The sequence below is a fragment of the Pagrus pagrus genome (assembly GCF_965226575.1).
Source record: "Pagrus pagrus genome assembly, chromosome: 9".
Lineage (NCBI taxonomy): Eukaryota > Metazoa > Chordata > Actinopteri > Spariformes > Sparidae > Pagrus > Pagrus pagrus.
Window position 1 is genome coordinate 744,326 of NC_140193.1, and position 13,110 is coordinate 757,435.

The 13,110-nt window shown below is 46.1% G+C and overlaps 1 protein-coding gene across 8 annotated transcripts in view; it reads right to left on the reverse strand.

Moving 5' to 3' along the window:
- LOC311262618 (titin-like) overlaps window positions 1-13,110 on the reverse strand; it is a 176,848-nt gene that overhangs the window by 13,864 nt on the left and 149,874 nt on the right. For all 8 annotated transcript variants that reach the window (XM_084362164.1, XM_084362165.1, XM_084362163.1 and 5 more), the window contains 21 exons: window positions 12,783-13,079; window positions 11,994-12,581; window positions 11,547-11,849; window positions 11,126-11,422; window positions 10,744-11,031; window positions 10,299-10,604; window positions 9,768-10,070; window positions 9,380-9,685; window positions 7,486-9,249; window positions 7,057-7,350; window positions 6,598-6,882; window positions 6,195-6,494; window positions 4,039-6,105; window positions 3,556-3,858; window positions 3,158-3,463; window positions 2,657-2,947; window positions 2,241-2,540; window positions 1,754-2,059; window positions 1,350-1,652; window positions 903-1,184; window positions 69-662 (listed from right to left, as the gene is read on the reverse strand). In XM_084362164.1, the coding sequence (XP_084218290.1) occupies window positions 69-662; window positions 903-1,184; window positions 1,350-1,652; window positions 1,754-2,059; window positions 2,241-2,540; window positions 2,657-2,947; window positions 3,158-3,463; window positions 3,556-3,858; window positions 4,039-6,105; window positions 6,195-6,494; window positions 6,598-6,882; window positions 7,057-7,350; window positions 7,486-9,249; window positions 9,380-9,685; window positions 9,768-10,070; window positions 10,299-10,604; window positions 10,744-11,031; window positions 11,126-11,422; window positions 11,547-11,849; window positions 11,994-12,581; window positions 12,783-13,079 (10,083 nt within the window). The remainder of the gene's footprint in view (window positions 1-68; window positions 663-902; window positions 1,185-1,349; window positions 1,653-1,753; window positions 2,060-2,240; window positions 2,541-2,656; window positions 2,948-3,157; window positions 3,464-3,555; window positions 3,859-4,038; window positions 6,106-6,194; window positions 6,495-6,597; window positions 6,883-7,056; window positions 7,351-7,485; window positions 9,250-9,379; window positions 9,686-9,767; window positions 10,071-10,298; window positions 10,605-10,743; window positions 11,032-11,125; window positions 11,423-11,546; window positions 11,850-11,993; window positions 12,582-12,782; window positions 13,080-13,110) is intronic.

Consider the following 13,110-nt stretch of genomic DNA (forward strand, 5'->3'; position numbering starts at 1 on the left):
AAAACAACTTACATGCTTTCATCTAAAACATTTTGAAAACATGTTTGACTGCAGATTGGGTTTGTTACCTCTCTGCTCCTGTACAGTGATGGCTGTAAGAAGCTCTTTGGGCTCACTGGCTCCTCTGCTGTTGACTGCTCTGATTCTGAACAAGTACTGCTCGCCCTCATTCAGCTTCTCCATGGTGTACTCGAAGTCTGTGGTCTTAAGTGTGGCCACCTTCATCCATTTGTCTGTGCCAAATCTGCAGGCTTCAATGACGTAGGCTGTCAGTCTGCTGCCACCATCATGTTCTGGCTTCTCCCAGCCCAGGATGACTGTGCTCTTGGTGACGTCGATCACCTCCAGCTTGTGTGGTGGCAGAGGCACTTCACAAACCAGGATGACATCAGGAGTCTCGCAGGGCTCACCAATACCATAGATGTTCTCAGGGAGGACCCGGAAGTAGTACAGCATACCCTCCATCAGGCCATCAATCTTGTAGGATGTCTTACTGCACTTGGAGGTGACAGTCTTGTAGGCTCTCATGGAGGCTTCACGCCTCTCTATGATGTAGTTGTTGACAGGAGCACCGCCATCCACAGCTGAGGCTTCCCAAGAGATTGTAACAGAGTCCTTGGTCAGCTCTTTGATCTTTATTGGTCCGGGTGGTCCAGGAGTATCTGACAATGGAAATTCCTTTTATTAAAATATCACTTTTCCAAAAGCTACTGTTCTACATAAAAATCATGGAAAAATAAATCAACTGAGTTTCCTCAAGTTGAGCAGTCTTTTTTTATGCCATGCAGCACCCGAACCTGAACCCTGGGCCGCTGCAGCGAGGACAAGGCCTCTGTACATGGCACGCCTGCTCTACCAACTGAGCTAGTGGGCGCCCCTCAATTCTCATTTTGTGAACTTACCATAGACCTTGACCAGAATGTTGACTTCCTGTTTCCCGGCAGAGTTCTCGGCAACCAATGTGTATTTGCCAGCATCATAGCGGTGGACCTTGTCGATGATGAGTGTGGTAGACTTGTTGGTGACTTCAATGAATCCTCTGTTCTGGAGGTCAACTCCAGGCTTACTCCAAGTGAGGGCAGGAACGGGACGACCGGTGACCTTTACGAACATGCGGAGGGAGCCACCAGCACGCAGGCAGATGGTCTTCTTCAGGTCATCGTGAAGCTCGAAGTCAGGAGTTTCTGTGTGAGCATAGGGAGAGTTAATATAATATATCATACGTAGCTTTTTGCTGTAAAGCAATAGAAAAGGGAAAATTCTCTAATATCTCCTTTTTTTCTGATAAATGAAAGCCTCCACTCAGTTGCTGTATTTGCAATCACTGAATGCTTTTCAAGATAACTTACCAATTCTCTCCACTGGCTCAGTCTCAGCACATGGTTCACTGAAGTCTCCTGTACCATTAACATTGATGCCAGCCACTCTGAAGCAGTACTTCTTGCCTGCAGAAAGTCCGGTCACAATGTACTCTGTACCACGCAGGGTCTTTTCATGGGCCTTCTTCCATTCCTCTGCTCCAGCCTCCTGCATCTCTAGGATGTAGCCGATCACATCAGCTCCTCCATCCTCCACGGGGCGGGACCAGGCTAGGCTGATGCTGTCAGCACGGGTGTCAGTGATACGAGGAATAGAGGGAGGAGCAGGTGTGCCTGAGAGGAGAGGATACCAGAATGAAGATCTATAGATATGTAAAGGCTTTACTGTCAAATCTTCAGTTTGGCGTTTAGACTTGATCAAAAACCAGACTTACATGTTGGCACTCTGCAGACAACATACAGAGAAACCTCACTTGCTTCACTCTCTCCCGCCTTGTTTATGGCTGTCACTCTGAACTGGTAGATGTTGCCTTCAGTCAAACCAGACACCTTCAGTGTGGTGTCCAGGTGAGCTCCATCCCTGTTCACCTTCACCCAGCGGGCACTCTTTCTCTCACGCCTCTCCACCAGGTAGTGGATCAACGGGCTACCGCCATCACTCTCTGGCTTCAGCCACTCAATGGTGGCAAAGTCCTTTCCTGATGCCAGGATCTCTGGAGCACCAGGAGGAGTGGGCACAGCTGGAGGATAGAAAGATAATTCAGTGACCAAGTTTAAGATGATTTAATTTGTTGTCTTATTTTTAAATCTGATAGTTTTTCTGATGGCTCTCAGATCGATTTGATAAGTTTGGAATATTATGATTTTAAACCATTACTTTTAGTAGATGTTATGTCACAATAATCTGACCATTGCACTTACTGAAAGTGTTTCTGGCAACCATCAGGTCTGACTGGAGGTAGACTCCAGCTCCATACTTGTTGACTCCGCAGACTCTGAACAGATATTCGGTATTCTTAAACAGCCTGGTGATGTCGCAGGTCAGCTCCTTGCACTCTGCGTGCATGATGACCCAGTTGAGTCTATTGGTATCACGCCTCTCCACGATATAGTGGGAGATCTCATCCCCACCGTCCTCAAGAGGAGGCTTCCAACTCAGTGTGCATGATTCCTCTGTGATCTTGCTGATCTCAATGCTGCCTTCACATACTCCAGGGGTATCTGGGAAACAATTATTCATTGTAATTCACTTTGGATCATAATGACTAATCATTCAAATATATCTCTAATTCATAAAATCGCATGAAATGCTTGAAAAACAAAGCACTTTCACTTACCAAGCACTTTGACGTTGACCTCAGCAGTCTTGGTTCCGCTGACGTTCCTGACCGAGAGGATGTACTTTCCTGTGTCATCTCTGTCACAGAACTTGATGATGGCCATGGCCCTGGTGGGGGTGTACTGCAGGTGGTACTTCTCACACAACTCCAGCTCCCTGTTGCCCTTGGACCAGGAAGCCTTGGGGTCAGGCCTGCCTCCCACTGCAGCATCCAGAACCAGGTCTGAACCAGCTCTGACCATCACAGTTTCAGACAGGAGTTTACTATCCAGCTGGGCCTTTGGAGGCTCTGTTGGGTAGAAAAGAATGGACACTTTTTATGGACAGGGAACGACTGCTTTATTAGGACTGTAATACATTGTATACACATTGGATTTAATCTACACATTAAATAAGACAGATTTATCTTAAGGTCATTTTAACTAAGAATTGTTAGTCAGAAGTGTGAAAGGTTGCTCTATTGGTGGTATTGTATCACGATTAGAGATGTAGATCTTACCAAAGTCTGTCTTGCACTGCACAGAGCCGGTTGACTCTGATGGCCTACTGAAGACCTGGTTGGCATTCTTGGCGATGACTCTGAACTCGTAGGGCTCTCCCTCTCCCAAGGCGGTAACAGTGTAGAAAGTGTCGGTCACGTTGGTATAGTTACACTTGAGCCAGCGGCCCTCACCGGTTAAAGTGTAGGGCTTACGCTCGATGATGTAGCCCACAATGGGACTGCCACCGTCATTCAGTGGGGACGACCATTTGAGTGAGACGGTGGTTCTTGTAACATTTGTGACTTCTGGCTTACTTGGTGGATCTGAAAATTACATTAAACATTCATCAGACATGTTGGAGGAATGGAGTATTAAATAAAAGGACAGTGTGATTTCAAACTGTATTAAAACTCACCAACTGGGTTTTGAGCAACTGCTCCCTTGGAGGCCTCACTGGCTTTGCTCAGCCCAGCACTGTTCATGGCATAAACCCTGAACTGGTATTCCAGGCCTTCAACAAGACCCTCAATTTTGCTGTAGCACTCAAAGCAAGGGATCTTGTTCTCTCTCACCCACAGAATATTATTCCTCTCCTTCTTCTCAATCCAGTAGCCAGTCACCTTGCTTCCACCGTCATGATAAGGTTCCTCCCATTTCAGGGTCATTGAGTTAGCAGAGATGTTGCTGACTGAAGGCCTTGTTGGTGGGCCAGGAGGTGCTGTGATTAAAAAAAAAAGATTTTGTTATTGAGAACAGTCAACTTAATCCTAGACTGACTCAGTAGGGTACGTTTTTACAGACATTAACAGTCCAAATGCACAACAAAGTAAAGATTTGTTTCTTTTATCATTTGATAAATAAGGGAATAAGTAAAACAAGTTTATGGAGTAGTACTTACTGAAAGGATGCTCTGCAACAATAGTCTCAGACTCAGTGTGTTTGCTGACACCAAATCTGTTCTCAGATGACACCCTGAATGTGTACTGCATGTACTTGGTCAGGTGACTGACGTGGAGAGATGTGTGTTTTACGCTGGAGTTGATCAGCTGCCAGGCGGTGGAGCCAGACTCACGCTTCTCCACAATGTAGTTGGTGATGTCAGTGCCACCATCATCCTCTGGTGGTTGCCATGCAATGACACAGGACTCAGAGGTGATGGATGAGATTTCGATGGGTCCAGCTGGAGGACTGGGTTTACCTGTGACATTAACTTCAATAGTGAAGGTCCTGGTGCCTGCCACATTTTCCAGTGTCAGGTAGTATTTACCACCATCTCCTCTCATGGCCTCCTTGACCGTAATGCTGGTTCTGTCCTTAGTTACAATGATGGAGACTCTGTCTGTTTTCTTCAGCCTCATCTCTTCCAGCTTCCAGGAGACCTTTGGAGCAGGTCTACCACTGATGGGAACATCAATGGTGAAGGAACTGCCAGACCTGCTTGTGACCAGCTGGTTGGTGATCTCGCTGAGGTCAGCAGCTGGTTCAATGTGAGGCTCTTTGACCAGCACAGGAGCCAGAGTTTCCTTGGGCTTGCTGTAGCCGGATTCATTTTTGGCCTTCACACGGAAGTCATACTCATCGCCCTTGTTAAGTTTTTCAACCACATATGTGAGATTCTTGGTGTTGCCAACCACGACCCATTTGTCTGTACCCTTTGGCTTAGCCTCAATGACATAACACTGGATGCGGCTGCCGCCATCATGTTCGGGTTTCAGCCAGCCCAGTACCACGGAGCTGTCTGTGGTATCCAGAATGTCCATTCTCTTTGGAGAAGCTGGCTCTGCAGTGGCAATGACAGGCTCAGTCAGCTCAAATGCCTCACCAACTCCATGCTGGTTCTCTGCTGAGACTCTGAAGAAATACGGCACTCCTTCCAGGAGGTCCTGGATCTTCAGCATATGTTTTGTGCACTTGCTACCAGATTGCTGCCAAGTGCGGCGGCTAGCCTCGCGTCTCTCAACAATATAGTGATGGATTCGAGCCCCCCCGTCATTTAGAGGAGACTCCCAGATGAGTGTGACTGTGCCTCTGGACACCTCCTTTATCACAACAGCCTGAGGAGGTCCAGGAGTGTCCATCACCTTCACAGTGAATGTAATGGCCTTGCTACCACTAGAGTTCTCCAGATTAACGGTGTATTTGCCTGTATCATTTCTCGAGCAGTTTTCAATACTTAGAGAACTGTAGCCGTCTGTAGTTGAGATCTCTGACATGACACCCAGTTCTCCTTCCTCCTTCACCCAGGTAGCAGTGGGAATTGGCTTTCCTCTGAAGTAGATGCCCAGGCACACTGAACCTCCAGCCTTGACAATGTGTGTCTGCTTGAAGGTGGCATCAATATCCACCTGTGGTGGTGTTAGCCTGTCTACAGCCTGAGCAGGCTCTAGAATCTCCTTGTCCTCACCTCTACCAATGTGATTGACACCAGCGACACGGAACTTGTACTCGGCTCCTGTCTGTAGACCTGTTACCACGTAATTTGTTTCTGCCACCAGCTGCTCATTTACTCTCTTCCATTCTGTCTCCTCTCCCTTCACCATTTCAATAATGTAACCCAGGATGTCCATGCCTCCGTCGTCCGCAGGCCTAGTCCATTCCAGGCTGATGGAGGTGTTGGTGGAGTCTGACACATGGATGACAGATGGAGCACATGGAATATCCTTTGGCTCAGCAGCTTTGATAGGCAAAGAGATGTTGCTAGGAGCTCCAACACCAGCGTCATTCACAGCCATCACACGGAACTCATACTCCATATCCTCTGTCAGGTTGAGCACCTTGTGAGCACATTCAACTATGGGTTTCTTGGAAATAACCTTGTAGAACCGGATAGTCTTCTTTTCCCGTTTCTCCACAATGTAATACTGGATGGGGTTTCCACCATCAGATGTTGGAGGAGACCAGGACAGGGTGATGCTCTCTCCTGTGACCTCAGTAGCATCAGGAGTCCCTGGAGCTTCAGGAGTAGCTAAGGAAAATAATTATGATAGGTCAGTGGCTACAAAAAATTCTGCCTGAAATATTAAAATAAGAAAGCTTTTCCAACTTTCCACTCACTGTATTGCATCTGTGCAATGATGGGGCTGGATTCCAAAGGTCTGCCAACTCCAAACTTGTTAACAGCAGAGACCCTGAACTGGTACTCATTGGTCTTGATGAGCTTGGTTGCATTGAAAGTGCACTCCTTACATTCATCAGACACCAAGGCCCAGGCGATCTTGGATGTCTCACGCTTCTCAATGATGTAATGCGAAATCTCTGAGCAGCCATCGTTCTCTGGTGGGTTCCAAGACAGGGTGCACTTGCCCTCTGAGATATTGCCGAAAGTGACGGGACCTACTGGCTCCCCGGGCGTGTCTGCATCACATAGGTATGTGAGATTAAAGTTAGAACATAAATAAATACAGTAGTGTAAGCAACTGCACTGAAATATTTAGAGAAACATGTAAAAACTGCATACCTTGGACTTGAACAAGGATGTTCTCCTTCTTGCTTCCAGATCCATTGGTGGCCTCCACAGTGTAGAGGCCACGGTGTGTACGATCAGCGTCCCTGACAAACACAGTGCTGGAACCAGCCACGTTGATAACGTCCATAATCTTTTTGGTTATCTGCACGCCATCTCTGTACCAGACGACCTTTGGGACAGGCCTTCCAGTGATAGTCACCTTAAGCCTTATATTGTCTCCTGCCTTGAGTGTCAGACCCTCGAAGTACTCTGGACCAAACTCGATATTTGGAGGAGCTGGTTTTGAGAAAAAGGGAAGACATGAGTTTAAAGTGTGTCACTTTACTGATGTAATTTTCAGAAAGATGACTTTAAGCCAGCAGTTACAGTAAATGCATCAAAAGCAGTACTCATCAGTCCAGAGCTTCAATATTACAACCCTCTAGGCACTCGTATCCTACCATTACTCACCATTCTCACTTCTGACTACAATCAAGCCAGAGGAGTTGGAGGGAGGACTGACGACACCAATGGCATTTCTTGCAGTCACTCTGAACTCGTAGCGTTCATTTGTTGCCAACCCAGTGACAGTGTATTGGCAGTCATGTACATCAGTTAAGTTGGCCTTGAACCAGCGGCCATGTCCTTGGCGTTTCTCAATGTAGTAGCTGGTAATCTTGCTACCACCGTCACGTTTAGGTGCATCCCATTTCAGTGTCACTGAGTCGCTAGTCACATCTGTGTAGTCGGGCTGGCCAGGAGGATCTGAAAGACATGATTTTTAACTTGTTTTGTTTGACTGAGCCAATTGACTTTTTTCAGTCTAACTACATATTATTCAGGTTTTAGTGCAAGAATGTTTTAAATGATGTCTTTAATGTAATCCAAAACAGCACTCACCAACAGGACTGACAGCCATGGTTGGCTTGCTTTCATCACTCATTCGACTGAAGCCAGCATCATTCTGGGCGTAGACTCTGAAGGAGTACTCAAGGCCTTCAATGAGTCCCAAAATCCTGTAATCTGTTTCTTTGATCAACATAGTGTTCACCTTTTGCCACATGATGCTGTTCTTTTCCTTCTTCTCCACATGGAAGCCCTGAATGGGGGTACCACCATCATAGATGGGTTGCTCCCACTGGATGGTCATTCCATCGTTAGTGACGTTATACACGACAGGTTTACCCGGTGGGCCTGGAGGCCTAAACTGGTGCTTGGCAATGACCATCTGTGAGACCAGTGCCTCACTTACACCGTATCTGTTCTCAGCACACACTCTGAACTGGTACTGAACACCCTTGATCAGGTTGGGAATCTTGAACTGAGTATCTTGTACACTGGAGCAGGCCATCTTCCAGTCAGACTGGGAGGTGTCTTGCTTCTCAACAGTGTAGCAGTTGATTTCTCCACCACCGTCGTCATTAGGTTCATCCCAGGAGATCATGATGCTCTCAGCTCTTACTTCATCCAGCCGGATGGGTCCAACAGGCTTTGATGGTGGTCCAAGTGTAATGACATGGATGTGGAAGGATCTTCTGTTGACCTTATTGTCAAGTGTCAGGGTGTATTTACCTTCATTCTCCTTCTTCACATTCTTAATCATTAGAGTGGCTTTGTTTTCTGTCTTCTTGAAGCGGACTTGGTCACTCTCCTTCAGAGGCAGGTTGTCCTTCAGCCACAGAACAGCAGGTCTGGGTTTACCTTTGTATGGCAGCTCAATGTGCACATTGTGACCCAGGCGAACACTTAGCCTGCCATCTGGGTATTCCGCAAGGCTTGCCTCAGGTGTTATAATGTAGTCAATGACTTTGATAGGCCCAAGCTCAACGAAGTCGCCCTGCCCCTTCTCATTCCTAGCAGCAACTCTGAAGAACACATCTGAGTGCTCCTTGAGTTTCTTGATCTCAAACTCACACTGTCGGCTTGTTCCTCCCAAAGACCATTCCTCTTCCTTGAGCTTCTTCTCGATGACATAATCAGAGATGATGCTGCCACCATCATAATCAGGCTTCAGCCACTGCAGGGTGACAGAAGTCTTGGATGAATCCTTCATAGAGACTTCTTTGACTGGTCCTGGAGTCTCTGTAGCCTTCACAGGCTCAAGTGTTTCACATGGATCACCAACACCATTCTCGTTCTCTGCTAACACACGGAAGAAGAAAGATGTCTTCTCAGAGAGATCTTCAATGGTGTATGTTGTGTCTGTGCATTTGCTTGTCACTGCAGAGTAGGATCTCTTGGACGAGTCCCTCTTCTCAACAACATAGTTTGTTATCTCAGCACCACCGTCGAGGAGTGGAGGCTCCCAGCAGAGAGTGACCTTTCCACGGGTCACGTCCTTTAGGACCAGGTTCCTGCACTGAGCTGGAGTATCCTGGACCTTCACAGACAGGGTCAGTGTCTTGGGCTCTCCCACACCATTCTCTATCTTTAACGTGTACTTTCCAGTGTCAAGCCGGGTCACCTCACGCATAACAAGGACCGTGGTAGTGTCTGAGTGGTGGAACTCATATTTAGGGTTGCGATCGATGCATTCTTCTCCCTTGCTCCAGGAAGCAGTGGGAGCAGGTCTGCCCTTCAGAGGAACAGACAGCTCCACATCATTGCCAGCCTTCACAATGTAGTGAGTTCTCATCGCCACATCTGAATCAATCTGGGCCTCCTCTGTGAAAATCATGAAAAATATTCAACGTCACATAGGGACTGCTATATGTGAGCAATGTAACAGCAAAACAAGACAAAAGTGTTGTAAACTAATCACACTTTACATTTTTAATATGAGTTATTAATTTACCCAGGATATCCTTAGCCTGCACAGGCTCAGTCATCTCCAGAGGCTCTCCACGGCCAGCACAGTTGACAGCAGAGACTCTGAAGAAGTAATTGACATCTGGTTTTAAGTCATGAACTGTGTACTCTGTTGTCTTGACCTCTCCCTTGGAAGTAATCATAGCCCATTCTTGCTCTCCATCAACAAGCTTCTCCACCATGTAGCTGATGACCTCACTGCCTCCATCCCATTCTGGCTTGGACCAGCCCAAGGTGATGGATGTCTTGGTGGAGTCCACCACCTTCAGCTTGCAAGGCTCATCTGGTGGGTCTGTAAGTGAAATGGATTTGTTAGGTGGGGGTGTACATCTATCTTGTTTTTGTTGAAAATACGTGAATGTCAGACTACATACCAACTGGGTCAGCAGCCTTGTAGAAGTCTGATGTATCAGAGAATGGTCCCTCTCCTGCCTTGTTAATGGCACAGACACGATATTGGTACTCATTTCCTTCTGTGAGATGGTAGACACTCTGTTTGATGTCAGTGACAGGGTCTTTGTAAACTCTGATCCAGCGCAAGCTCTTCTTGTCACGTCTTTCCAAGTAGTAGCCTGTCACAGCGCTACCTCCATCTACACCTGGTTTATCCCATTCTACCACCATGGTGGACTTGGTGATGGTGTTCACCTCAGGAGTATGAGGCTGTCCAGGAGTTACTATAGAAATTCAGTACAAACATGTTAAGAAAATTCAAATGATACCACAATCAACAATTTAGAATGATTCTGATTTTTGTTTGTTGTCTGCATTTTTTCCCCAAGAAAGCTTTTTTGGGAGGAGTAAATATTTGGTGTTACCTAAACTACAGAAGCTAATCATAACATCTGGTATGACTTATTCACATGAACAATCATATTCAAGGCACTTTACAGCTCAAAACATACCAAAAGCGTTCTTCGCGATGACAGGCTCAGACTCCAGTGACTCTCCAACTCCATACTTATTAACACCTATTACGCGGAACACATACTCATTTCCACGCAACAGCTTGTTGACAGTGATATGAGTCTTCTCGTGCTTGTCTGAAATGGTTGACCAGACCACTCTGCTGGTTTCACGCCTCTCAACAATGTAGTGGGTCACCTTGGCACCGCCCTGGTCAGACTCAGGCACAGGCTGCCAGCTAAAGATGATCTTTTCGGCTGTGATGGAGTTGAAGTTAATGATGCCAGCTGGTGGTCCAGGTTTGTCTAAGGGGAGGTTAAAAAAAAAGAAAAAAGAGGAAGCGCATATGAACAATAAATAAAGGGATGATGGTATCTTGATTTAAATTGATTCAGTTTTCAGAACTATGGAAATATGAAGGGTGAGGCAAGAAATTCTTAATACCTAGGATTTCAATCCTGATGGTTGCAGAGGCTGAGCCAAGAACATTCTTGATCCTGATCTCATATGAGCCTGTGTGAAGGCGAGCTGCATCCTTGATCAGGACAGCTGAAGAGTCAGTTGTGCTTTCAACAGACAAAGTAGAGGTTGCAACCAGCTCTTTTCCATCCTTGAGCCACTCAATGGTTGGCAGAGGCTTGGCAATGATTCCGACTCTAAGCTTAACTGACGCTCCAGCCTTGTACTGAACCACATCCAGATACTCTGGAGGAAGGTCAATGGCTGGGGCACCTGTGGGACAAGAGATGTTTTTATAAGTCATTTATAAATAAATCCAGTAATAGGAAACAAATCAATTAGCCATGATTATAAATGAAAAACTCACCACATGCATCAACACAAGTGACTGGGCCAGCAATGAGAGACGGGTTGCTGATGGACCCAACGGCATTCTTGGCAAACACCCTGAACTCATAAGACTCATCCTGGTTCAGTCCAGATACAGTGAAGCCCAACTCAATGATGTTTGTGAAGTTGGCCTTCACCCATCTTCCATTGGGTGCATCCCTCCTCTCCAAACTGTAGCCAGTGATCTTGCTGCCACCATCGTATGGAGGCCTCTGCCAGGCCAGGCTGACTGAGTTCTTGGTGACTTCAGTGATCCTGACATTTGCTGGCGGCTCTGTAAAATTATAGAGAGTAAGATGTAATTTTAATTAAACATCAGTAAAGAGTTTTTAGTGTGAACTCTATTATTTAAGGTTGTTGGTCCCCGTAAAAAACTGGAGATGTTTAGAAATACTTACCACAGGCATCAATAGCGAGCACCTCTTCAGAGGTCTTGCTCATCTTTCCAATACCGGCAGCATTTTCGGCCGCCACCTTGAATTCATAGATGAGGCCAGGGCAGATGTTTGTGATTCGCCACTGGTTTCCAGAGATTGCTGTCTTATTGACCTTCTGCCAGATGATGCTGCTCCTCTCCTTCATCTGAAGATGGTATCCAATGACAGGGTTTCCCCCATCATTTACTGGTTCATTCCAGCAGACTGTCAGGCTCTCTCTAGATACAAAGCTGAACCATGGTGTGGATGGAGGTCCAGGGATGGCTGTATTCATAACACAAAAGTTTTGTTAGAGTGGGTAGATTTTTGATGTACAATCTCTATCAATTAGTTATCAAAAAAAAATGAAATAAAGTCATCAAAGCTTCACTCATTCTTGCCAACTTGTATTTAGGTGCATTGACTTACTGTATGGAAGCTTTATCATGACTGGCTTGCTGTCAATGTGGTCGCTGACACCGTAGCGATTCTCAGACTTGATTCTGAATTGATACTCCTCTCCCTTGGTCAGTTTAGTCACCTTGATTGAGCTTCTGGCAATATTAGTTGACACCTCTGCCCAGGTAGGAGTGCTAGTTTGACGTTTCAGAACAATGAAGTTTGTAACAGGACTGCCACCATCATACTCTGGAGGAGCCCAGGTCAGACATACGGTGGTCTCTCCAACCTCTCCAATCGTGACTGGACCAATAGGAGGTCCAGGTCTGTCCAGCACAATGAAAATAATGAAGATCTTGGTTGTACCTCCCACATTTGAGGCGGTGACTTCATACTTGCCAGCATCAGTTGAAATACTCTCATTTAGGGTGATGATTAAACTGTCTGGAGTAACTTCTGTTAGTAGCCTCTTGGAGCCCTTGATGACAACATTGTTCTTTGACATAGTCACCTTAGGCATAGGCTTGCCGGTGAGAGGAATCTCAAAGGTTAGGTTGGATCCTGCTCTTACATAAACTGTGTTCTTGGGGTAGTTCTTCAGGTCAAACTCTGGTGCCTCTGTTGAAAAAATTAAACAGGAGTGGGATTAGTAATGTCTCCTTAAAACTGCCCCCCTCCCCCCAGAAAAAAATCTATCTGCAAAAATATCCAATTATATTATTTATACATGGCATCCTGTTTTATAGTGACAATAAAAAAAAAAATCAATATGAATTGCATAGCTAATACAAAATGTAGGCGAAAAGCTACAGATAATACCTTGTATTTCCTTGACAAGAACAGGTACAATCATTTCCTTCGGTTCACTGAGTCCGGCATGGTTCTCAGCACGGACTCTGAAGAAGTACTCAGCACCCTCCCTCAAGCTCTTGATGGTGTGGGTCATGGTCCTCACAGTGGCACATTTCACCCACTTGGTCTGTCCCTTCTCCAGGGCATCAATAAGGTAACCCCTGACTCTGCTACCGCCATCATATTCTGGTCTTGTCCAGGCAATTGTAATGCTGTCCTTGGTAACATTTGCAACTCCAAGTTTCATGGGTGGAGTTGGTACCTCTGTAACAGACAGTGGGACATTTTATTATGC